We start from the raw sequence: 27,702 nt of genomic DNA on the forward strand, positions 1-27,702 counted from the left end.
TAAAAGAAAAGTAGAAGTAGAATATTATGTAGAAGTACGACAGTATGGTAATAATTTAGTCATATCCTTGATTAAGCTTCCTACATCGGGGGTGCTTCATAACTCTATCCGGACCTTCCTTATTAAAGGCATCAACTTATGAATCTGAAAACCCCTTCGAACGAATCGCAGGCGGAGCGGGACGCAATGGTTGCGCACTGCAACAGAAACAGTCGCAAGAAACAGCGTTCCGGGGTCTTCCGTTTCCACTGATACAGGGAGAGATGAACGGAATCGTCCTCGTCAATCTTCGACCTCATATAGGCTTTACCCGGCTGGAACCCATACCATCCCTGATTCGTGGGATGATGCCTTTGAACTTTACCTGGTGCCGTTAACTGTTAGTTAATGAAGATCAGTACTAATCTTGGCTACAGCTCAAGCAAATCAATCAAAACTACATATTAAATCGAATATCATGTTGAATCCTGGCATAAATCACGCCGAGATTCAAGGACAGTCGAACATAGGCTCAATCCAGACCTTTTAAGCACCAATAGTCAGTGGCACTGTATGAACTACTAACTATCTCCATCCGTTATTTTGCTGATGTGGATGAACTAGTTTTCCAGACAGGAAAAGTCAAGTAGGACAAGTGAACGATTTTACAGTATCATCACTGGAATATTTGTTTTCTGCGACATTATGTCTTCGGCCATGTCCTCATTTGTGAATAATTTCTCATTCAGTTCTAATCGGAGCATCATTTGACGTCGAAAATAATTTATATGCTTATCCAATTTTAAATATTCAGCCAGTAGAGAAAATAATTTGTGCATATCGTATAGTTACATAATTATGAGTCAACTCTCTTAACTGAGCAATCATTCAATAGAAATATCAGGCATTATTAAGTGATTACTGGCTGGAAAACACTTCAGTGATGTTGAAGTCGAAACGATCATCCACGTTTCGAACGTTTTCCATGAAACGGGATCTTTGCTCCTCAAAACTCCACTTTTCCTTATTTGTACAGACGAGTAACTGAAAATATTCACTAATTAAATTAATTCTCTTTTTTTTCGATGTAATTCTTTTACTGAGAGAAGGTTTTGAAATTTGGTTTTCATTTCATACTCGAACGTGAATTTTTTCACAGAACTCCAGTAATGTCCAGAACGTACAAAGCAATTGTGAGACCGCTTCTGTTTAGCTGAGAATTGCACTTTATGTAAATTTCAGGGGAAGTAATTCCAATTTTCAAGTAAAATCTTCCTGTTTTCAAATGTTGTGTTGAGAAATTAATCCTCCAAATGAATTTTGGAATATTTCAGCGTACGAGTTCAATTTGAAGTGACATCTATCCTCTTTGTATGCGGTCGACGTTTCTTGTTTTCCGGATGGAGGTGAGAAAACAAGGAAGTACCCGTTGATGTGGATTGTGCCGAATGAGAAAACATGTCGTAAAGTGTTCTCTATAGGTTGCCAGAAGGTCGTCCTCAATTCCAATAGAATCTCTTAAGCACAGAACATTCACCGACAGGACACCTAAATAAAATGGTGGAAAAAATTATCAAATTTCAAAGAATGTCTTCACATTCTCTTCAGAGATTTTTTTTATGAATTCTAATAATCAGTTGTAGTGCGTTGGCAGTATGATGACCACTACTGAAATCGTTTTTTCGAATTTCAGGGTTTCGATGATAAAATTTCAGAATAATGCTTATGTTTCTACATATCCATAATCACCTTAAAATTCTAAAAAAAGAATACCATGTAAATTTGATTTGCTTAATTTTCAGTGATGGAGATAATGGAAATTGTACTTAAAACAATCTCAATATAGTATACCTTCATCGTCAAGTATGTTAGCTATATCCTGAATAGTGTTAGACTCCCTGAATTCAGGTATAGGACATATAATTGGCTGCCTTTCGTTCAAACATGCATCTAACAATATTGACTTGTACTTTTCTCCTGAAATTCATCCATAAACTATGCAAAATGATTGACTGTATTTTCAGAATGATTACCTCGCTTAACTGCATTATGTACAAACACTAATGCATCCTGAACAACTACTGTATTAGTGTCACTTTCAGCCAATCCGAACCATTCTCTCGCTATTTCAACCATAGAATCGCTTATTTCTACGGACGTAACGTTAACCTACAATTGTCATGCTCTTTTACATCAAAACAATCTCATACACAAAATTCTCATTCATTTGTAAGATGGAAATAGATTTTATTTGTTTCTAGCACTTTTTTTTAGGGCGGGTGTGGCGCAGTCGGTTAGAAGTCCGTTGTAGCCACACAGTCGAGTGTTCGAAACCGCCCTAATGCAAACCAAGCTTTTCATCTCTCCGAGGTCGTATAAATTGGTACCAGACTTGTCTGGGAGAATAAAAACACTGATCATCAGCTGGCCCCCTCAAGTCATTGAATAGGCCAATACGCGTTCCAAAACCTCAACAATTACGAATTCCAGTAAAACGAGTGGGCGCATCCCAAGATCCCAAGTGGATCGATACGCCAGTGACTTTAACATTTATTATTAAAAAGAAACTATGGAATTTAATGGCCAAAGTAATTCTTTAAAGGTATCATCCCACAAATCTGAGGTACTACAGAATTCAGGTGAAGTATTCGTATACGGGATCGTAGATTATGGAGAAAAGGGTGGTCCCGTCCACTTCTACTAATTAAATTCTACTAATTTAAAAACGGCCCGGGCGACACGGCTTCGGGCGTTTCGGGGCGCTATTTTCTACAAGCAGTTTGAATGGAGCGCGCCAGCCTTGAGCACGCGCTGCATCCTTCGAGTACCACAACAGATTTGTGGTATGCTGCCTTTAAAATTTGTTTTGTAATATCATATAGTGCACTTGCTAGTCTTCGGAAAAAAAATTGGGAAGAGAATTGTTGAGAAGTTGAAGCATAAAGTTCTAAGTTGTTCTTTTAGAAATAATATTTCCCATATTTCCAGCATTTTTTTTTCGTATAAAATGACTTTTCAATAAGAATATAAAGAGCAAAATTTCGTATTTCTTTACTTTTTATTCTTTATTTTTTTATCCAAAAAATTGGCGCGATTTCTCTTTCAATTTAAGCTTTTCGAAACTTGTGGAGAAGGCTTTCCATTCTTTGCTCATTGAAGAGTTTATTGATTATTGCAGAGGACCCATAAATTCATAATTTGGCAGCGTAGTTTAGAAATGAGGTCTGATTTTGTGTGTAAATTAGCGGCCCATTATGTGAGTTTTATTGATTTATTTATATACTAAAATGTATAAAAATAAACTAAAATGTAAAATAAAATAAATAAATAAAAAATAATAAAAAATAAACTAATATAAATACTAAAATATAAAACTAAAAGGTCTGAGAATCCAGGTTCATGCTTTCGTGACACTTGATACTGTGAAAAAAAAACTTTTGTTTCACCTCTAATTCATCGATTATTATTCTGATCATTTAGAAGCTTTTGAATAGAAATATCTAAGATTTTTCCTCTCTACTCACCATTACAAAATCAACGAAACTAAGAAAATTGCTCATAGAACCGCCTCCTAAACCGAGAACGAGCACATTTTGCCACTGATGGGGATCAAATTCAAGAGCCTAAACAGCAGGAAAAAAATTGAACCACGAAAATTTAAGAAAAAAACTTAATATGCACTGGAAAAATTGTCATTGGCTTACCTCCATTATAAAACCCATCGCTATCATTAAACGTGTGTAAAGGTTCCTTACTACAAGTTTATTCACAGGCCAATGTTTAGTGTTGAAATTCTTCCATGTCAATTCTGGAAATGAAATGAGACTAGGTGGAAGATCATGAAAAACCAAATTCTTCTATGAGTAAAATTCAAATTTATAGATATAAAACAGAATGTTTAATTTGAACTTATTCACAATTATGATTTATGATTTAAAATTTTATAAACAAGAACTGAAATTCTAATTTTTCTACTACCGATATGATTTACCTTGAGGGGTTTCCAACTCTGCCGTAGTCAAAGTAATCTCAGGCGCATCCGCCGACTTTAAATAACGAATGACTACAAGGCTAAAAACGTGGAATTCATGCGCGGAAAAAAAATTAAGAAAAACTTGCTCACTTATCGTCCTCAAGGGATGGTTTGTCCAGTATGGTAAAACAGGGCTCTAAAGGAATGCTTGGACAAAACGTTCCAACCGTTCGCTCTTTCTGAAAATTCTGAATGATATTTTTGCTCATTTTATATGATAATCCACTGATCGACCTGTTTTAATATGGCATTTTTGATATCCTTAGTTTTTCTACTTTCTGACTTCTCGTGTATTGAGCTTGGAATATCCTTTTGATTTCTCGCGTACTTATAAGCAAGAAACTGAAAAAGAATTTATCATATTGAGCAATCAGAATCGTTGACGCTCTCCATATTTTCTGAAGAAATATTTTCTTGGATATTCATGGAGATCTTAGAGCAATCACCAGAGTACCCATATATCTGAAAACATTGATTTTCTCGAGAAACTGAGTTCATGAGGATCAACGGAAAGAGTCAAATACCTTCGGTGCTCTTCTTCTCTAAGAAAATACGATTGTTCATTTCTTTTACTATTATCAATCAAGCATTTTTCTTTAGATTCGAAATAAACATGCTTTGCAAACGAATCATTCTGGATGAGATGGATTGCATGGAGTGGATTATTCAGCTGTTTTCGCAGATATGCACTTGAAGTGTTATTCAGTGCACTTTTTGCTGCTTTCACAGTTTCAGGAATCTCATTTTTAATCATGTTTTTGGAAAGAAAACGAACTCACCACGGCGAACGATAGCATGAAGAGGTGCCACCAGGACTTTTGAAGATAATTCAACATTATCTTATAGGCACAGAACTGAATAAATTTAATATTGGAAATGTCTACGGAACTGAGTGAGTATCCAACATTTAACTGGAGTTAAACAGAGTTTGCTGAGAGAAAGCTGGAAGATGCTGAGCATTTTTTAGAGTACAGTTTCAAAAAACTATCCTGAATCGATTTTGATCTCTCGCTGCATCCAAAGAAATAAAACAATGTCGAATGTTTGGAGGGGTAGTCATAGAATTTGGTTCTATTCTTTGCTTCTTCTACGTACATCAGCGTTTTGATTGTGATTTCCAAAATAAAAAATAAAGAAATGATAAAACAATAAGTAATAAACAAAGAAATGATAAGTTATATAGACTCACGGGTGAAAAAACACCAAAATATCTAGGTTCAAAAGTGCAGAATTTTTGTGGAATCTTTTGCTACATGAAAAATCCGTAGAAGGAAACAGAAACAGAGGTAAAAAGTAGTACAGCGTAGAAGTGTAGAATTCATGTTAGATGGAGTGATTTTGAATATAGTGGATTTGCGACGAAAAAAAAAACAGGTCTAAAATATATTCCGCATTATTTCTGTACAGATTTACCACTATTTTCTTTTACAACGATTGAGATCAGTGTTTTTCTGATAAAGGAGACTATTCTTTTTTTTTAAGATTTTATTCCCTCATGGTTGATTTGTTTCGGGAACGGCCTTCAACTTCAACAATAGGGGAATGGTGAGGAATTGTGGAAACAGCCAGTTTAAGGAATATGACGACGACGTCTTAATGTTTCGGATAAAAAAATTGCTTGCATTGGAATGAGTGGATTAATTAGGCGGTGATTTCCAGCCAAACTTCACCATCATGCTAATTTCAGCTGTCGAATGCATGGCAGCCATCAGCTGAGCACACAAAACCTCAAAGCGATCATGTCCTCATAAAGAGCTGCTACTCACTCATGCTTCAGTGCGAATTTTGGCATCGTTGGGAGCAAAAGTGATGTGTAAGTGATGGTGAGGGTAATTAAGGAAAAATTGGAAAAAAATATTAACATATGAGCATATTAGTGCATGGTTATTTTACCAGTAAAACAGTCGGTCTGAAGTATAATTAACTTAATCTTTTTTCGTTAGGTTCTTCCATCTTGGAATTTTGCTATCCTCGAGGTTGTTTAGACTTTCACTACATTCGGAGTTGATTCCACATGGCTCATATTGTTCGGTCTGTCTAGATGTAAACAAATTGAGCTAACCCACAAACAATACGGTGTTCTGTACTTTCATCATTTTATAGAACTGAAAAAAACAATAGTTTTTTTTCTTTTCTTCAAGAGCTTATTATCTTTTCTACAATCCTCTTCCATTTTTCTAGTAGACTCTCCCTCTTCCAAAATTCTATACTCTTCCCTTGAGACTTCATGCGAATAAAGAAGCTTCGTTGTTTATGGAATGACCTCATACAAATTACAAAATTATTCTTGTGTTGTGACTTCTTAATTACACTTCAATTTGTCGATACAAAATTCTCTGAGCAGATGACCATCAGTGCTGGAAATACAACTTAACTGCATATTACGTGGTAATACTTGTCTGGCTGAGTAGTAGTAATTATACTTTGCTTTAATTATACTAGTAATTATACTTGGCTCCGTATGTTAAGATCAGACTGAATTGTGAGCCGCTTCATAACTCACTTGAAATATCAGTGATTGAAATAAAAACTTTTCTGAACTAAACTTTTCAAAATCTAGATTATTCAGATATCTTGGAAAGTTTCAAAGTTAAGCTACCCGGAATATAGACCAATCAGAAGAAAGAAGAAAAGTTAATTTTTCCCATGGTATCTATAATACTAATTTTTACATTTTCCCTTTGTTTCTTCGAAGACAAGCTATTTTTTTTTTAATTTTAACGTTTTATTTCACGTATAAGTTTTTATTTTAGTTTTTTTTTTAACGAAGTGTTTTCGTAAACTTTTCTTTTTTTTCCACTAAACCCAAATAAATGCTTTTTTTTTCCTTCTATAAGACATATTTGCGATCGCAGTACGCACGCCATATCATTTATTTTTTTTTTTAGTAATTAGGGATACCATCCATACATTGCATTTACATTTCGTTGAATTCCGTTATGACATATCAGACTTGCCTCCCTAAAATCCAGGTAGTTTTTTCCCTGCTTTTTGTTTTAGAGGAAGCACAACTATTACTCCCGTGGGATTTTTCCTCGTTAGCACCAATGCGATGCCAAGCATGGCAACCAATACACTACGAATGCATTGTTTTCGAAGCACCTTCCAGAAGGTTCTATGTGGAATTTGAAATTGGAAATTGTTTATGAGAGATCATCTGTTTATTCGTATAGAGAATAAACATTTAGAAAACGACTTAAATAACATTAAAAAAAAACTTAAAATAATTTAAGGAATGTACTTCCTATTCTGCTTCACAATCGCTTTTTCTTTTCCCCTGCCAAATAACTACAAAAAAAACCAATTAGCAGCAGTTCTGTTGCTTTAAAGAAGAGGCTATGTTTCAGTCAAATACTACAGTTTAAAAAATATGTTTGACAAATTATAAACAGAAAGAATTTCAAGCTATACGGTAAGAATCTGCACGAGACCAGTAGAATATAAACTGGTGCGATTAACTCCTCATTTTCGTTGTTCCTTTCGAAAAGTGATATGGTTTTTTCAGTGCTTGGAGTTGTTTCCTCTTTTTTGATTTCTATTTTTTGTTGTACATGATTGAACGCTACTTTCCTGGACAAAACCAAAAAACAACAAAACTATAATGTTAAAGCTGTGCAAAAATGAACATATTTTCCTCCAACTTAGCGAGTAGATACAGTAATATTGTATCACATATGTTTTTATCCGTCATAAGAATTGTTATGATCTTTTGTTTTCTTTGTAATGAAATCATTCCGTACCCTAAGAAATTTGCCTTAAAAATTTTCTACACTCCTCAAGTTTTATTAAGATTGAATGAGAATTTACAAAACTGCGTCGAAAATAGTTTTTATTTGCATTGACGAGACTCCGGGAGGAAGCGATCCATCGTGGTGAAGTGTAAAGAAAAACTCTTAAGCACTTTGTCCATGCATTTAGTGGATTAATATTGAAATACGTAGGAAGGAGAATAATTAACATTTTTTTAAAAATTCCATTAATATTAGACATTTATATTTATCACATAGTATTTACTATTAAAAATCTTAATTCCAATGAACGAGGAACTATTTTTTCTGCTCTCTTTTTTCTGCTTAGTATGTCACAAATGACAATCCTCAACTTATTTCATATACAAAAAAATGTGTAAAAAAAGTTCAGAATGGTTTAACGGTTCTTTTTTTAAGAACAAGGAATCTAGGTTTGAAACAAACACTTGTAACTCTACATACAAAACATGGTTCACACATTCTGTAATGCATCCAGCAACATTTTTTAAATTTGCTTCAAACCATGGATAACTAGTATAAGCTGGCAGTGTTTGATTTTTTTTTATAATTTTGTGTCCGTCTACATACATATATTTAAACGGTGAGTCATTAAAAAATAAAAAAAATAAAGAAATAAAAAAACAAAAAATAAAATAAATGATAAATGATAAATAAAAATAAAATAAATAAAATTAAAAAAACAAAAGTTATTAAAAAATGTGCAAATGCTGAAAATAAAGATTCGAATAAAGATTAAAATAAATTCGAGTTTCACAGGTATGAGACCAGTTTCATATAATGAATTTTGAACCTGACAAAAAAAATGAAATTTTTCATGAAATGAAAAATTCATTTTGAAATGAAAAATTTCGAATGCGAAGAAGAGCACCAAGGATTTTGCCTTCTTTCAGGAACGGGGAACATGGTTGCCTTCATAGAAACAATGAACATAGATTTCGATAGTGTTTTGCAATTTGCTATATGTCTTTGCAAAAAAAGAACTACAAAACCATGTTCCACAATTCTTTCTCGGCAAATTTTTATCCGTATAATGGTGATTGTAACAATATGTTCCAGGAATTGTTCAACATACTATCGTTCAACTGCTATCTGGAAAGGATTAGCAATTTCTTGTCTTTTCTTCTGCCTTTGATTACCGTAGGAATTTTTCGGAACATTTTCCTTCTATCACAAGTTTGTGTCATATCTCTATTCTTCTTTAATCTCCTGTCTGCTCGCCTCCTAAAATTACTCGGGTGAAAAATTTGGATAGATGCGATTAAGACATTGGCTTTGTAAAACATAAGGAAATCTCATTTTTTTAAATCAATAAAGAAGACTGATTAATTAGGTGGAAGTATTTTTTTTAAATAGAGTACATCCATCTTTATTCGTTCATGGTGTCATTCAATTACACTCAAGACACGAAATTAAAAAGAAGACGTGACCTACTCACGCCCACCATTCCTATGAGAACTCCTCTAACTCTCTACCTAAAGACTCAAATTATGAAATATTTTTATTTGACCACGGTCAAAGATTTTTTTCTTTTTCACGAAGATTTCGGAAGAAATCGCTGTCGCCGTCCTCGTATTAGTGATGATGGTCCCTATTCAGGGAAATGGTGGTAATTTTAAGCAGCTCATTCATATCTCCTTCCAGGCATGTCCTAGAAAGGTACAGTTACTCCAGGCTGAAAATAAGATTTAATAAGTTTTGTTAAGATTCATATTAGGGCTTTGTTCTGGATTTGATGTACCAGTCTTGAAACTTCTCGGCCACGCGGAGGGTAGATCGGTTGAGTATATCGATTGAAATGAACGCGGAAGAAATCCGCTCCAGTATCCCTGCAGTTCTCGGGAGTTTTTTTTTTCTTAAAGCAGTGTATATAATGCGGTTTTTATGATTTGTTGGGTAGTTTGGAGTTTTCTGCCTACTTAATTGACTATTACTTCTGCTTTATGCTCCTGTTTCGACGTCATTCTGGATTTGCTAGACATTTTTTCCTGCCTCTTTACTGCTGAAGTATCCTCACTAAAATATTTATGACCTTTGGGAGCTGGAAAAACTGCGCCTAGACTTCATGTGATATTGACGTAATTTTTGCAGATTTTTCTCTCATTTACAAATAATTGAAACAAAAAAAGGTCAATTATATTTCCAGAACATGACTACACATGAAATTTACTTTACTCATGGGCCTTACTTGCCTATTCTTCCAGTTTCATCTATTAATACTAAGTTTGTATTCATTCATGGATTTATTAAAATGGGAACGAACTTTTTGAAAGGCAAGCATTCCGTTCTTTCCACGTTTTTATTATTTTACATGACTTTCATGGGATACAGTCAATTTTTTCTTTTTTTACTATATGAAATCTTAGCTACCTAATTAACCGTGGACACAGCATGGATATAACGAAGACAACCAATTAGAGAGGCCATTAACGCAATTTCAACGAAAAAACAAACCATGGCTTCCGGTTTATCCTATTACAGGCAGCGGGCGGAGAAAAAAAAACAGTGGGATGTAATGTTGCTTCTTCGGCGGATGCAGAGAACGAAGTTTTGAGAGGAGGAAGTATTTTATTCGGAGTTAGAAGTGATTAAAGGAAAATTTACATCATTTATTGCCTTCTTACAGTGTTGCGTAAAGAGCTGAAAGATGTGATTATAAACCTCTCTTCCAGCAATTCGGTTCTCTCGCAAAGAACGCACCGTTTTTCTTACAACGTCCTATAATCTAATCCGCCTTTCCATCTACATTGTTCATCTATAAATTTCATAGAAAAATGTACGATGGAATGTTCCTTTCTCAAAGAATTGTGTACATCAACAAGTTGCATCTTTATCATCAATCCCTTGATAGAATGTCGAGTCTCCTCTTTCATAAAAATCCACGTGCTTTGAATCCAGAATGAAGGAGAATAGAGGAAAACAGAGGAAGCCGCTTCAAATGACGTTTCACCCGCCTGTCAGCACTACAGTATCAACGAGAAAAAAGGTAGCGCAGCAAAGAGATGCACATTTATTCACGTCGGATACGGTAGCACCCACAGTATCCGCATAGTAGGATGAAAAAATTCGCTATGTATATAATATATATATAGTCAGATATTTAATAGAAGTTTGTTGTGTTCACCGGTCTTTCTTCTACTTGTTTAGCATGTCTGACCTATAGGAGGAGGATACACAAACACGACTGTACAACACAACACATCCACATATAGATCGCCGGCCGAGAAGACTTATCGGATACGAGCGAGTGATTCAGATCTGTTTAGGGTTCAGCTCAGCTGGCGTCGTCGCAACACATATTTCTCAATTGCATGCAAATCAGATCAACGGGATAATACTGTCATAACACGTGACGTTAACGAATCAAAATAATACATACTTAAAATTTTGATGTTATATTCGTGTTTATCTCAAAAAAAAATATGTTTAGGGAGAAGAAAATGGAGCACGGATGGGCGTTGACAGGCAGATGGGCGGTGCCGAGCCAGCGGCAGCTGCTACGGGCGCGTACGTAAGATGTGGCGCACGCACGTTTACGCGCGTTTTCATTATGGATGTGCGGCGAAGTTTGGATTGCATACTTCGATGTCGCCTGTTGGTGCCAGTCCAGGGCATTCATACACGCTGAAATTGTTCTCGTCATCGGCGCCATCGTCTTCTCCGTCCGATTCGAGTCCAGCTGGAAAACGGATATACATCATCAAGCAATTCAAAGCACCGTCACTGCGGTAAATTAATGCCTTTCAAAAGAAAAATTGTTATGACGTCTGGAAGTACTGGTAGCCGAATTAGTTGAACTCGTCTTTTCAATTAAAAATTCTTTTTTCATTTTATATAGATGCCCTCGTAAATCTTCGTTGAGAATGAAAGATGTCCCATTCTCTTCATAGATTTCTTGTTACCCTCAAGCACACTAACCTGAATAATAAGGACAAAAATGAATGGAAAAATAACAAAAATATTTGAGTCTATAACTTTTATACAACTTATATTTCACAGCAAGGAAAAAAAGGAAGATTAAGCACCTCGAGAAATCATGCTCAGTAAATTTCAGGCGAGATTTATTTGAAAGATAACTGAAGGAGACTCGGAGTGATACACTAAACTATATTTCATCACGCAGAATGAGAAAAACAAATATGTAAACTAAAAAAAAGTGACACACTTAGTTTTGACAAGAGAAAATTTTCAGAAACAGTGACTTTTTTACTGTTTCAAGACAGTTTATTCAAAATTAAGCACTTAGCCATGGCGCTTAGCACGGATTGAAATCATGTTCCATTTGCCTTTTTTTCGAAAACAAAAGGCATTCTGGATTTTAAACACCAGAAAATGCATCAGAGTGGAAAGTAAATGTTTTATACTTTTGATAGTTGCATATAGAATGATAAGAGTTTGATGGGATTTTATTAACAATCGGCATGATCCACGACTTGTTTCTATCGAATTTGCTACGGAATGGTTTGAAAAATTCTTCAATTTACATGAAGACTGTTCTATATAGACACGGAAATGAATAACTATGGAATCAGTTATCCATAGGTACTCATTAAATCACAGCTTTAGGATATATCCTTGTCCAGTATGTGATAATCGTCGAACTAGCTATTCATCCTCTCTAATACACGTTCCTCAACCTTCTATTAGTTGTAACGCATGAAATGAACGACGGTGTGAATAAGCCATCGATCGGCGTACGCAACGGATGAAAAGAAAATGCACTAAGCGTGTCAGAAAATACGTTTTGTGCACGTGCACACTCGTGAACATGTACTTAAATCTGTGAAATGGATGTGAAAGTAACGCGATCGCTGATTTTCGTGTTCTACAACCACTGCTAAACACCACTTTCTGTGTGCCATCGAAATGGAATAAAGTTTTCCGTGCATTTCGTTATGTTTCTACAAAATGGATTGCTACTGTTCAATTACTACTACTAGTTCTGTATTAATTTCTGAAATGGAAGTAAAATAAATTTAAACTAATTTTCAAATGTCAATCTGATAGGAATTACGTGATTTTGGAGTTTTTGGAGTTAAATTTTCTGATGAACTTGAAAACTTTGAACAAAACATTGAAAATATTAGAAGTAAGGATTTTCTTTCACGGAAAACGTGAGTCTCTTTCAAAAAAATTGCTACTAGAAAACATTAGGGCATATTTCTTTTTTGAGTAATTTGTTTTAATGGATGTATTAATCCATTAAACGATATACAATTCAAGGATTATTCAAGTAACCAGTCTGATGGAGAAACTTTGCGAATGATCAACTGAGCATGCGCTAATGACTTCGAGTTTTATTCCATCTACTTGTTAATTCAACTTAAACTCTATTATTTTTTCTAAGATTTTATTCTACAAGCACATATTACCTGTTATCATATCATTTTATGACCTCGATCTTGATTTTATGAAAATCAACGCGAATTATTAATTTAAATCAAAAATACTTACCAGGTGCATCCTCCCCGCATATAATCTTTTGCTTTGCCTGCTGATACTGATGCAGCTGAGCTTTGTACGCTAAAGACTCGTCCCCTTTGTCGCCCTGGAACAATTTCCTTATAATTCCTACATGAAATTCTTTTTCCTAAAGAACTTAGCGTGGAAATCTTCTCTAGTCTTTCCTTTTCTCCCTATGGGAAAACACATTATCTTGGTAGCATGAAATATTTACGAACATGATTGATACTCGTGTTATGGATAAGTCAACTTAGCAAATAATGTTGGAAAGGACCATCAGCCTGATGGAAGGGATGGAAGATGATCAAAAATCGTTTAAAAAAAATCTCAAATAATGCGAGCACGAGAATTTCTTAGTTTCAACAAGTCTAGTAACACCAGGCCAATTTTAACTCAACAACTTTTTTGAATTAGTTTACTAGCAAAAATCTTTTTCAGAAAAACAGGAATTCGGCAGAAATGTTTCTGCTATTTTTCCAAGAATCTGGGAGGACTTTCCCTTCGTAATCTGTTTATAAAATCCCAAATTAGTTTGGGTATTTTTTTATCTATTCCGTTAAACTTTGAAATTAATTATCTCCTTGAGCGCTCACGTGGAACACTACATTAGAAAATTCTCGTATTACTGTGCATAGCGGTTTAAGTTTAGTAGGGATCTAAGGGGAAAGGATGTTTATCTACAATTACTCCGGAAGAATTATGTGTGTGTGTGTGTTGCCCAACCTTGCTCTTCTTGAATCCAGGTCCAGTCCCAGCATAAGGAGCGTATTCACTGTCATCCGGAGAACTACGACGTCTTCTGAAAGTTATTAAATGGAATCTAGTCAATTCTCATTGCGTTTTTTTCATTATAAAAAGAGTTAGAGATAATTGCTGAGATGTTTGTATGAACATCCTTTGGGAAACGTCCACGAATATCAATACTTGCCCTCAGGCGAGCGTGCTCGCATAAGAGCCAATGTCCTCGCGTCTCGCGTGCGCCGGCAGCCAACGGAAGCCGAACACACGTACACATTCCCGGACATACGTCATACAAGGATGTGAACGTGGCCACATTTTATTGCCGAGAGAATTAAAAAATCCACTACAGTTTTCGGGAAAAAAAAGGAGGGAAATGACTAACTTGATGTAATATCCTCCACCTACGACTGAAGCAACCATTCCTACGATGAGTACTGTTCCTACGGCTGAAAATAACAATAATTATACGTGATTCACTGTAATTCTCTCACACTTTTTTTCCCAATGCTTTCGATTCAGAGGGAGCTGACGCGTCTCGATCAATTATCTGGAAAGGAAGTTCGTTTGCAATGCGAATGCGATGGTGATTGAGAGCGGAGGAAAGGATGACGCCTTTGCTCTCCCATCGCAACCACATATGCGATGAGCGTGAACGCGTAATTTCTAGCGGATTCCCTTTTTTAGCCATCATCTTCTGTTTTTATAGGAATTATGGCAAATACCCTACTTTAGCGCCAACGGTTTTACTCTTAAGAAAATGAATTTTGTTGAAAATTTGCAGCTAGCGAGGTAGCTGAGGATGTGATTCCCGGAAATCACAGCAATTTCAGATGATATCATCCATTTTATCAACTCCGTCGGTGACTTTTTTTTTCCAAAATTGTTGAAGATTTCGTTTCCTTTTCGAATCAGATTGGAATAAAAGCTTAATTTTGGTGATTAAGGTGATGAGCAGAAATATTGAATAATTTCTGATTTTCAATACCATTTTTATCTTCCGTTATGGTGTTCCTTGAAGCTCTCGGAAAATTTCATGTTCGTGAAGTTGCATGCGAACAAAATTACCGCAAATCCATTTTTCGACAAAAGAAACACAATATTCACAATTCCGGCTTGCATTTTCAATAGGCGCAAGATTTCCACGAAAATATGAAACTTATAACGAACAAAATCGATGTCGTCAAGCCATTGACACACTCAAAAATTCGAATTCTGAGAAAATTTTCCAGCCATGTTACCAGTAAAGAGCCATAGTACTTAATTATTCATGTCTTTCTCGTTATATATAAATAAACGGAATTGTTAACGACTTACACTCAGCGATATGCACTATAAATTTCGTTTAAATGTAATCAGCACCTATGTAGGTGAAAATAGCACGTTACAGATGAGCAGTGTACGTGAAAATGGTACGTTTTGAGGTGGATGATTGGGATGAAAATCTTCGCTATAGCGCACAAAAACAATCCAGCATTCTACTTTACTGCGCTTCTGCTTGACTCACAGCAATTAGCATGTCATGCTCAAACGAGCTAAACTCAACAACAAAACGAGTAATATAAGAGTTAAGGCGATGAGGTATAGAATAACTGAGTAGTAGTTTTTTTCCTCCCCTCTTGCTGGATCAAACATCATCGCCGAACAGGAACACCTTGGAAGGTGTCGTGAAAACACGGATTAGAACCACAACCGCATATATGGAATGAAGTCGACAACGCAATTCATTCTAAATAGGATTCGATACGTGAATCCAGGGAACTTCTACCATATTCTTTAATGGATATTATTTAGATTTTTTTTCCTACGATTAAACTCCGCCTATGTGGTCTATGTACGTGTTCAACTGTGCTACTCAAAACAATTAGCATAAAAATAAGATTAAAATTGGAAATTCTTCAAGAGGTTCGTTGAGGTATGAGGTAAAATGTCGAACTCCTCATTATGTATATCCTTTTAGACTCTGCTGCATTGTTGGAAGGATCTTTAAATGAAAATAACTATTCCATAAACTTGATAAAACTATAAAGTTCGTCTCCGGATTATCTGCCTAGAATTGTTTTCCGGAAGAAAACATCACTAACACGTGATCTAGGAAAGGAAATTAGGTTTTTCGATAACGTTTAATTTCAATACCTAATAGAGGGTAAAAATCCTTGTATTCGTAGAATAAAACAATTATTTTTAGCAACATATGCACTTCTACGTTGCTCATAACTATAAATATCGTCGTTATAATAATTTTTATTCAATTTATTTGTTCGTTTTAACTTCAATGTCGTTATGATTTTTAATCTTAACTTGTTAATTTATTTATTATTTGGTAATTCTTTGTTTACGACCAAACATGTACTTCCAAGTTTTTTTCTCAAAGTAGGCGAAGGAAGGGGTTCTGAAGAGGAGGAAGTTATTAATTAGATTAACTCAGGGCAACTTCCGTGACTACTTTAGTCCGCCTTACGCACGTCTCTCCATCTCTTCTTGAGTTAGTAGCGCTAAAAGAATTAATTATAGGGGATACCTCAGATGAGAATCAAAATCTAGTATGCTGAATATAAATGAGGAAAGAATAGTAAGAGTAGCTTATTGACCGCATATATATGTAAGATGGAGAAAAGTTCGATCCCTCCGTTGTTGTTTTCAGGAAAACGAGGGACACAAAATCAGATTTCCTGTTAATATTCCACGTGCAGCGGGCAGCAGACGGCATCGATATCTACACTGAACGCGCCACCATTCAGATAATGAAAAACAACGAAAAGACCTGAAAATTGCGGTCAACGCACGTCAAACGCACCTGTATCCGTAAACATAAGTAATGAAAACTAAACAGAAAAAGGATTTAGTGTTAAGTGGTGAGTTTCAGCTTTAATTCTATGCAATTAATATAATTCTGATGCCATTAATTAGAGGATATTGCGCTCAAATAAAGTACAGCAGCTAGCATGGATAACGTTAAAAGAGGACTCACTTTCTCTAGGATCCAGATATACGCTTAGCAAGGATAAAAACGAGGTACAAACTCACCAATCATAAGCAAATTGTCACTGTATGTGGGTAGACTGCTTGAGAATTCTGATGCGCCGGCAAGGCGACGTTTCTCCAATGTAGCAACTGATCTGAAAGAAAAATCCAAATTACATATGGGATAATTTAAAAAAAAACAATAAAATTCTCGAATTCGGTAATGCGTGGGGAAGGTATGGAAGTAGAAATGAAGTTGGTTACAAAAAAAAAACCATGAATGAAATTAAGCAAAAGATATTTTGGATTCGGACAAAAGAAAGAGACAAAAAAGTAACTGCTGTGGTAGCAAAAAGCTTATATTGTAGTTCATGGACTACAGTAGTTAAGGATAGAATTTAAGTTTTATAGCACTTCATATCGACATGAGTTTTTTTTTTCAGAAGTTTTTGTATTTACACTAACCGAATGATTTTTTTTCAAACTACTCCTCATAATTATTACTGATTACATACCGAGTTTTTTTTTCTTAGGGAATTCATTAAAATGTGAACACATTCGAGAATGTTAAGAGATGTTGAGATGAGAATGCGGATGGAAGTTAATCCAAAACTCATACCATATTTTAGAAATATTGGTAAATTTTAACGAGAACATTAAGAATTCGTGTATAATTCAGCAATAAACCTTTGCATTTCTAACATGATAGTTTTTAAGAACACCTGAACTTGATTAGTATTCACGGAATATGTAAGTTTTCATGTAAAAAAATATTTAATGGAAACGGTAAACTTGAACTTATGTCATGCAGAATAAGGTGCATTAAGTGACCATTACAAGTATAGCATTGAGTAAGCTATTGTGCTGAGGTTTTTGTTTTTCGGGGAAAAATGTCGTTCAGGACAATCAAGGCAGTTAATGGTAGTTGTATCCAGCTGTAGAAGTCTGTGAAGAGGAAGGGAATCACACCATAGATTTTTTTTCTGGTAATTTTTCCCCATTTGTGATTACCATTCAGAGCGGAAACAAGGTGGTAGGACAAAAAAAGGAAATAAACTCACTTCGTTTGTTTCGCATCGACTGGTTCCACAAATGAAACGAACTCATTCTGGCCCTTCTTCTGAGCTACCAGAGGTTGCTCCACCGCAACATCCGGTTGCGTTTGCGTTTCCTCTGCTCCAGTGGTCACCTTATTAACGGCCTCTTTTGGTAGTTCTTTGGTTTTTTGTAATTCGATTTCAACTTCGCCCGGAACTGCTGAAATTGAAACCCGATAAGATCGCATTACGTCCGAATACATAGTTCTTGCAGTTTGTTTCTTTGTAATGGGGAACACGACAAGTAGCTCTGAAAAATGACAAATAATTCTTTTTTCTACTCGAAATATTAAACGTCATCTAGATTTGCACTTTCTTCGTCTGACATCTGAATCGCACTCGAATAGAATACTAAGAACCTCACGTGAACATGTAAAACAACAGTGACACTAACAAAGAAGTGACGATGAATAAGCGTTACTGGATTTTTGGAGAAAACAAAATCAAAAATTCATTTCAAAGAGCACCAATTTCAAAAAAAAAGAATGTTTTCTCCTCCAGCTCACTCCACTTTTTGTTTTGACGGTGGCTGAATACTCGTTAGTGAATACACGGAAGAGTGGCGAAATGAATGCCAGTATCCATGGAAAGCGTATGTGAATGTCCCTCGAGGCACTCAGTAAACGTAACCTACATAAAAATGCAAAACTTGTTTTGCTAGGCAACTAATACTATATTGGTAAAGTTGTTCAAAGTTGCGGACATATGTTGAGAGCATATCCAGATGGCTGGATTAATTAGCACGACAATACTTGAGAGTACTAGAGATTAAGAGGTGGATTCAAATCAAAACGCTTAGCAAATCACTTGCTGTTTGTACGGTAGTCATGCACCTTGATTCGCTCGTTTAAAACCACTTTTTTCGATAATTGAGGAACAAAAGTATTAAAATTTTCTGGTTGGCTCAGATATATATTTACACGCAATGTCGTCATGCATCCTGTGCTTTAAGTAGAGAAAATTCCTGTGGTTAGAGGTGGTTTTACTGAAGTTAAGATATAACAAAAAAATTACTTTTGCTCTATAAAGAGTATATAGTGGATTGGGTGAAGAAAATAATGGAAATTAAGGAAAATTTTTCTTTGTAGAATGAACAATGCTGTTCTCTTACTGATTCCTAGGAATGTTGTACTTTTACAGGCTCCTAGGATTGTAACAGGAGTACTTGCGCCTACTCAGTGAGCACAACTATCACATTTCAGAACATTTTTTTTACAGTTTTGCGGATAACAAGTACTTTTTACCGCCATTCACATTTTCCACACACGACAAAACGTTTTTGAATAGAAAAAACCCACCTCTAAAAGATTAAATAACTAAAACTTTGAATATATAAAAAATGACTCATATTTTCTACTAGATATTTGTTCAAAGAAGAAAATCTCTTACCAAAGTCCTCCTGTTTCAACTCTTGATTTTGTTTCTCCAGTTCTCGGAGGATTTCCTCAAGATTTTCATTGTACTCCTGTGATTCTCTAGCGTTTCTCAGTCTTTCCTCCTGTACTTCTTCTTTAGGATAAGATTCCTATAATTTACATGTGATATACGTTTACAAGACGTTTTTAATGGCAGATTTAATGGAAGACTGAAAAAAACTGGACTTCGTGCAAATTTGTTTCGCTATACATTAATGGAAGCAAATATTTGTCTCCTCTCACCCCATGAGGCAATAACGCAGCAGAAGCACGCCATAGCTCATTTTCATTTGGATACATTCGGCTATGCCGTGGTATTCGCCAGGATTTTTTCGGGGGTTCGATTAGTCGCCTCACGTGTTTGCGGTAAGTGGACTTATCGTTCACTGTCTCGTTTCCATGTCGACGGATGAGGTGAGGTTGAGTTATTGCGTTATGATGGAGAAAACTTCTATACAGGATAGCGGGAATAGGTGGAGAGTTTAAGTGACTGACTGTTTTTGCAGTCAACAAAAATGAGGGGAAATCGTGAGGAACGACAAAAAAAACACTCATTTATTCACGGAAGCAGCGCGTTAAAGAGAAGGAAATGCGTGTTGCTTTTGGAGGATACAAGAAAAACTAACAGAGAGGAGAGAGAATGAAAAAGTAGTGAAGGAATCTCCGTGATACCTGGATTCTGTCTTCTATTTCTGCACCGTCCAAATACGAGTTTAATTTTGGATAACCATATTCCTCCTGATAAACAAGATCACCCAGCGCGCCGCCTTCTGAAACAAAAATATCATAAGAAAATTAACTGAACATAACTGTATTTTCTCTTCTTCTCTGTTCATTACACAAGTAGTTGCTGTGGGGATGGATGAGGAAGAAAATTATGGAAAAGCTAGCAGCCATACCAAGAACATAGCTTCCTATACGGCCATTAATTTATGAGTGCCTCAATCGTCCCTACATACATATCGCCCACATCCTTCCTCATCTTGTCGAGCGCTTGCTCGGGCTACGGTAGCGAGTGAAAACGGAGGCCAAAAACGAGAATTCAGGGCTCAAAACACAAGAGGGATAATGTCGTTATGATGTCTACATGTGATTAGAAGACCAAAATAATTAAGTTGTTCGAACGCCATAAACAACAACGGCAAGTACACGACCATGCGCACTTCTGCTTAATTGATTGGGATGAAAATTCGGTACATTCGGCACAACCCCAAATCTACTAAAATTAAAAAAAAGCATAAAAGATTCAGCTTATTAATTCAGACCTCCCGAAAAGCATTCATAAATTATATTCGCGTTAATGTTTGCCGGGAATGCCGAGCTAACATGAAAAGCTAACCGAAAAAAATTCACCAGACCACAATACAAATGATAAAAACAAGACCAGGAGTACCCGTCTAGAAAATGAACACGCTTATCAGACATACGAGAGGTGCTTTCACGTCCACATTCTATGAGATTGTTTGTTCTCCGAGGATGTTGTCCATGATATAGCTTGATTTAATTAGCTATACATCCCGTCCAAGAAATATTAATACCATTGCATTCGCTTTTTCATCTTATTTGCTTCGTGTACGTTCGAGAAAAGTCGGACAAAATTGACAGATAGATGTGACTACCATATGCTATGTGGAAAATCTTTGATTGACATATGTCCCTATTTCAGCTTGTCACTCTATAAGCTTAATGAAAATCACTAAAGCGTATATATGTACATGCTGAATTGTTTTGGCTTCACGCAACTTCGGCGCTACTCATAGTTTTATTATGGATTGGCGAATGAGCAGCGCTGAAAAGCGAAGATAATGTGAAACTGAGTCTATAAGCATCATTCCGTCTTGATGCCTTATCGGAAGAACATTTCGGCTAGCATTTCAAGCATTCACCAGATAAGGAAAACGATCAGGAAAAGCAGTAAACGTCAACGCTAACGCAATTAGTTCTCCGAGAAAAAAAAGAAAAGCGTTTCATGTCATGCAGTGAGTCCGTGAACGCTATACGCATCATACATCTTCGACTTCAAATTATCTCGCAAGATGAATGAAAGAAAAGAGGATGAGAAGCAGAAGCGGTTGAGTTCTATGAATCTGTGAAAGGGAGGAGTAGGGAGATCGAGTTCGTGGATATCTTCACTTTGGCGAGACCATATTTCAAACCATAACTTATCCGAAAGCTATCTTCTCTGTACCCGGATAATAGTTCACTGTGATCTCAGGTAGATCAACTTACCGGAGAAGACGTTCGCGTAGGTGGTCGCTATGAGGACGGCCGCAAGCAGCGCGCGCCGCATCCCGTATGCGCCAAATAGGGCGTGGCGATCGATGCCAAGGAGCGAGAGCCTGCAACAGCTGACTTGAATGACGTCATCAAGAAATATTGACATAAATCCATCAAATTATCATCCGGGAAAATTTAGCCATCATCACGTGGTCGTCGGTTAAGCGCATTACGGCGCGGCTGCTCTGGAACAGCGTCTTCTGGCACTTCCCATCATAACATGGTGACTTCATCACTCAGAACGACTTCACTTTTCACTTCTGATTTCTTTGCCGTTAATCGATAATTAAATGAGGGTAATAAAAATTTCTAAAACTATCCTTCCACCTTACTGTTTTCCTCCGCACTCTACGGGTAGAATAGCATTGAAATACCTATTATGCTTAAAATGCTGTCAAATGCATTGAAGACGCTTCAACAACAACAACAACAAGCCCCTGAGGGGTGATAAAGAAAACAAGCGATAAGATTGACTGTTTGATTTTTTTTTCTCCTTTTGCTTAAAGTACTTCCCATTAATTTCGTCAACTATGGCTGAAATATGCTAATAACTGAACGAAAGTAGAAAAGGAATACAACTAGTTAACAAATATAAACAACCAGTGATTTTTAGATTTATTATTATTAGAAAAAGACAATGAGCACAGCTACTAAACAGTAAAACATGAAAATTTCAAAATTCTTCCTGAAAATACTCGAAAACAAAATTCTTAGAAAAAAAAATCGAGCCATCAGAACATTATAAATCGGAATGAAACCTTTTCGAATTATTATGTTATGTTGGTCTGCGATGAGGTGTGGCCTAATCTGTCGATCCGTGTGCGACAACATTAAATCGATTATTTTTGTCCTAGATCACAATTTCCCGCCCTAATCATGTGACCTTTAGTTCCGTACTGAGATAACAAAGAGGTTTTTTTTTAATTAAAAAAAGAACAAAGACTGAAGAGGATGTTGAAATTCGATCACTCAGAAAAAAAAGAAAAGGATTTGTCCTGATGAGTTAAAATGTTAACAAGAACAGCAGATTCCAAAAACAGATAAGAAAGAAATAAACACCACTCACATACATTTAGGTGAAAGATATGGTATTGTCCTTAATTAGCTTTATCCTTTATTCCTCGGAATTCATTAATATATAATACAATTAAAACATTAGGAATTAGGCATACGATCAAACACGAGTTTGAAAATTTGCAGCATTCAGATTTAAACACTAGTTTCTTTTAAAGAGGAAAAACTGAAATAGAACAGATTTTATGGAGAAAATAGGCTTTAAATCTTTTTTTGTTGCTGCTCACTAAAGTAGATGGCCACTTTTCTGTTTGTATACATAGGTTTAATATTAAAAATACAAAAAGAAATATTAGAATAAGGACCGCAATTTCGAAGCGATGAGTGGAATAAAACTCCGAAAATTTTCCGTCATAATAGAAATAGATTAAAATGAAAACTAGATGGATTGCGCCTGTATAAACTCTGACTGTCCTACGAAAACAGTCATTCTCTGCTCTTTGTAGTAAATACAGTTATGTTATTGGGTCGATGAATAAATGAAATGAAACTACGAAAAATTAATCTGTAGCATAAATCCGTTGATAATTATCATTTCTTTCCATCGTTTAATAAATTTTTTGGTGCACTATGACACTTTTTCCCATGTTTTTTTTTTTTGTTGTTTTCCTTTTTTTTTTTAAAAATACCTTCTCGAGACTCATTCGGTTTCCTCCAGGGGCAACAAAATATAATAGATAGGCAAATGTTCATTAGAAATTATTCATAAAATAAGCAAATGATCACTAGATTAGAGACTTATGAGACTAGATAGATTATTTAAATACTTAAATCAATGAAATCGAACAATAAAAACACATCGATTTGCAGAGCAAAAATTTGTTTTTTTTTCAGCAACAATAACATTTTTTAAATCAAGAAACGCTCAAGAATTATTCGTCAACACAACAAATAATTGAGTAAGATGTGATGCAAGAGAACTACATGGAATAATTTCAAGAAATAGCAGCAAATCAAACCTTAATAAGAATGTTAATTGCTTGTCAACGATGTTTCGTTTGATGGTTGGCGGGCATGAGGGCACAGTGCCAAGCACTGTTGGTGTTCGTTGTTATTGTCCACTGCTAGCTGAAGTGATAAGAATTCGAACGAAACTGAACAGTGATGAACGGATCGAGATCACCAAGAAAAAATGAATGATTCGAATGGAATGAATGCGAATGGAAAAAAAAAAGTTTAAGACACTCAAAAAGAGCAAATCCCCAGCTAAAGTTCCTTCGTGTCCAGCTGTTGAAATTTTTCGTCCTTAAAACCTCCACCGTTTGTCCTCAAAGAATGACCAATGATGTTGTTGCGAAGATATATATCGACGAATGAGGAGGCGACAATAGTTGTTGTCTGTTGTACAGTAACACGGAGGAGCGACACGCGAACCACGTCGCTCACCGTTCGATGATAACGAAGTGGAATGGATGAGGGTGTAGGCGAGCGATGGCTCGAACCAGCCACCACACTAACTCATCGATAATCGAACGCTATAGGGGGCGGATCCACGATCCATTGTGTTTTTGTTCCATTCGCGAGTTCGAAATATACTACGTACTAGGTACATCAGAGTATAAATCCACAATCATGTCATCGTTGTCCACCTCTGCTCAGAAACAATAGCTAGACTCTACTAAAACGGTATATTTCTATTTTTTGTTAGATAGAAAAGGAAATCCAGAATGATTCATGCTTGATGCACACATTTTTGGTTTAAATCACAATAACTTTCCACGTTTTAAACTCAGAAAATTCAAAGAATTTTTCCCCATGCTTCGTTCAGTTGTGGTGAATAATAATGAAACCGAAAAGAAAAAGAATGAAGAAAAATGAGAAAAAAATACAGAAGAAGGGGAAGCAGTTTGAATTGGCTTTATACGCAATGCAAAAAATCTGTAAAAGTAATTTTATTTTGTAGAAGAAATTTTCTGACAAAAACTCTGACCAACCATGATTTTCTGGCAAATATACAAAAGAAAAAACGAAAAAATGTAAAGAAAATTACGTTTCAAGTTTAGTATTTAAATAGCACTCAATTTCGTGCAAATTTAGTTGAAAACTGTAAAATAATCCATGGATCCATTCTTTGAGCGATTAAATCAATTTTGCCATTTTTTTTTGTGTTTAAAACTGTATAATTACAACTCATTCACCATCACTGCTGCATTTATTTGTCCACATAGACATAAAACTTAAATAATTAGATACTGCGTATAGATATTGACTTAAACACTTTATGGTTGCAAACAGGTAGGCGTATTGTTTTACCAGTTTACCATTTGGGTCCCATTTTCCTCAAAATCTGCAGGTGCGCCAAAATGCAACTAGACTGGAAGAATTGGAATTTATTTTTCGGAGCGTTCATCTAATTTCACAGTTCCTTTAAACTACCATATCTGGATCTGTGCTAGAAACTTAATCCTACAAAATCGATAAAGTATTATTTTAAACTTTATAGTGTATAATGGTTATGATTACTTTGCATTGCAGAGGTCAGGAAAAAATTATTCATTTATTTATTTGTTTATTTAGTTGATTATTTTTTTACTCTTCAAAATGGCTTTTATTGGCCCGCAACACTAGAAAACTTATGAAATAACATTTGAACACATTAAACAATCAACATTGCGATCGATTTATAAAATATCCAGGATTAAACACATATATAATAGAATTGCTGTGATCATCAACAATTTCTGGACTTCTAAGGGCACAGTTTCCAGGAACTAGCTGATAGAAGAAAATCATCAGAAGAGAGGAATGTAAACGGCATCATAAACCAATCATTGCTTGCACTACACAATCCTTATAATCCTTGTTCTAGTCGTTCTGGAATGATTGCGACATGACATGCAATACATTAGAGAAGCTCATCTTCAATGCAAAGTAAGATGGAAAATATTGACTTCGCCGAGAAACGAAACACACGGAATAGGTCTTTGCATAGATAAATTTTCGCCTGAAGCCATACGCTTAAATGTTCACTTTCGTGACATCGACCCATTTTTTTTTCTTCAATTAATAATATATTTAGCTGATTTATGGAATTTATGTATAGATAACGAAATCAGAAAAATAGTCATCATGTGGTAAATATTAACTGGATAACTCCCAACTCTGGAAACTTGAAAGCGATCTCTCATCCGATTGTTCAGCACAACTATAGCTTTTAAATTTCCGGAATTACCATGCATGTGGGCGCAATTCCAGACATAAGTATTGATCAAAGACGGGAAATAGTGTATAAACGCGAATGTATGGGGGACAGAAACGGGAAGAAATTTAGAGACTAGTCGTCAGAAAAGTAGGAGAAGTATACATTTCATATATCGAACGGTTCTTTCTAAATAAAAAAAATCCTAGAATACATAGAATAGTAAATTTTAACATTTAACCAGTTTAGTGACTGTAATCTCCTAATCTCTTCGGTTGTTGAATCAGAAAGCAAATGTATAGAAGAAAAATTTCTCTAGGGTTTTTCTTCAATGGAAAAAGAATCTTTTTTAGGTTTTTTTTTTCAAATCTAAATGATAACTGAGAGATAATTCAGCAAAAGGTGGCTGGATAGGAGACCTCACATGAACAATGAGATTACTGAGGAGTTCTACTTCTGATAAATGTGTATCATCTCCTCATCTGCAAAGAAATACAGTATCCACGAAACTATCCAGTATTCACGAAAAAAAAGGAAAAACAGAAAAAAAACTAACTTATAAGGAATACAGACTAGATAGACCATATACAAAACATTTAGAACATATGCAACCACATAAAAACAGTAATCTGAGCACCGTAAAGTCATCTGGAAGTTGTTAACTAAAACAAATATAAAGGGTATACTTTTGGCAAAGAGTGTAATTGTACGATACATAGTTGTAAGATGGTCGAGACAACGATATAATCATGATATTGCCCTTGGAGTTGAGAATACGAGCCATTAATCCTTGATTTCTGAATATTCATGGACAGTAGGGAAGTGACTGAGACTGCATGCTCTGGCAAGTAGGGGTTGGAATCATTGCCCAGCGAGATAGAAGCCATTAATCCTCGTCTAGTACCATTTCTACTACTGGTAAGGATTACTCGATGGAAAATGAGTAAAAACAATCGAATCCCTCAAATTTCAACTTCACGACTCTGGCCTCCGCTTCTCGGTGGTCACAGCAAAACGATGATCTTTGATCTAATTCCAACATTGAGTGATCAGCTTCAGGAGGAAAGGAGGCAGAGGGGTCATTAACTTATTCCCGATTAGCTCTTCATTTTCAACAAGAAGTGATCGTTGAAGATGATCACATGATGGTGTGCTCAGGTTCCCAGGTTTTTAAGCTTTTTTTCCAGAATTTTCTTTCGCTTCCATCATATAAAGATGCGAATACAACGCAGGTGGATTAGAAAGACATAGGATGATGATTCATCCATTGGATAAATTATTTGTTCAATCAAAATCAAAGTGCATCACTGTCGAAATTCACTCGTCATAACTCGGTCACATCGACCTCATCGAGTTCAACTCCAGAATTTATTGGGAAACTCATAAAGTGATCATAACATGATCTGGATCAAATAATTTACAACTAAAAAATTTCTAAAATACTGAATAGAAGATAATAGCAAATGCATAAATTAAAACAATAGTTAATAATTTAATCATAAATAACTGAAATAATTTCTAAAGTAATAAAATCTTTAGATCGAAATAATGTGAAAAAATGTAGTGTGAAAAACCGTGAAGAACGGAAACAAAGAATCCCATCAAGAAACCCGTTAGATTCCTACGTATTTTGGGTAGTCGAAATTAAAAAAAAAAAACAAAAAACATAGAAATGATTGAATTTAAGGTAAGATTACCTAGACCAGAACGTCTGTCTGTGGAAACGTCTTGAATTTGCTGGCAAATGGAGATGCAT

General features: G+C 35.5%; 2 protein-coding genes across 4 annotated transcripts; both read right to left on the reverse strand.

The window, feature by feature from the left end:
• Nucleotides 1–1,702: 1,702 nt before the first annotated feature.
• Nucleotides 1,703–10,652, reverse strand: RB195_021535 (uncharacterized protein; the record flags this gene model as incomplete). Of its 2 annotated transcripts, XM_064208329.1 has the most annotated exons (9): nucleotides 1,703–1,728; nucleotides 1,831–1,956; nucleotides 2,013–2,148; nucleotides 3,504–3,602; nucleotides 3,684–3,787; nucleotides 3,971–4,050; nucleotides 4,103–4,191; nucleotides 4,247–4,354; nucleotides 10,593–10,652. In XM_064208329.1, the coding sequence occupies 9 exons, from the start codon at nucleotides 10,650–10,652 to the stop codon at nucleotides 1,703–1,705; spliced, it is 828 nt and encodes a 275-aa protein (XP_064064210.1). The 2 variants fall into 2 exon arrangements, with proteins under 2 accessions (XP_064064210.1, XP_064064211.1); XM_064208330.1 differs by lacking the exons at nucleotides 1,703–1,728; nucleotides 10,593–10,652 and adding an exon at nucleotides 4,459–4,470 and having other exon boundaries at nucleotides 1,817–1,956.
• Nucleotides 9,404–27,702, reverse strand: RB195_021536 (uncharacterized protein; the record flags this gene model as incomplete). Of its 2 annotated transcripts, XM_064208332.1 has the most annotated exons (13): nucleotides 9,404–9,430; nucleotides 9,521–9,634; nucleotides 11,361–11,458; nucleotides 13,234–13,327; nucleotides 13,966–14,041; nucleotides 14,366–14,429; nucleotides 17,008–17,099; nucleotides 18,006–18,201; nucleotides 19,431–19,566; nucleotides 20,129–20,226; nucleotides 21,686–21,795; nucleotides 23,767–23,842; nucleotides 24,266–24,308. In XM_064208332.1, 13 exons carry the CDS (start codon nucleotides 24,306–24,308, stop codon nucleotides 9,404–9,406), a joined length of 1,224 nt encoding a protein of 407 aa, XP_064064212.1. The 2 variants fall into 2 exon arrangements, with proteins under 2 accessions (XP_064064212.1, XP_064064213.1); XM_064208331.1 differs by lacking the exons at nucleotides 9,404–9,430; nucleotides 9,521–9,634; nucleotides 23,767–23,842; nucleotides 24,266–24,308 and adding an exon at nucleotides 27,644–27,702 and having other exon boundaries at nucleotides 11,328–11,458.

This window comes from Necator americanus, chromosome X (genome assembly GCF_031761385.1).
Source record: "Necator americanus strain Aroian chromosome X, whole genome shotgun sequence".
Lineage (NCBI taxonomy): Eukaryota > Metazoa > Nematoda > Chromadorea > Rhabditida > Ancylostomatidae > Necator > Necator americanus.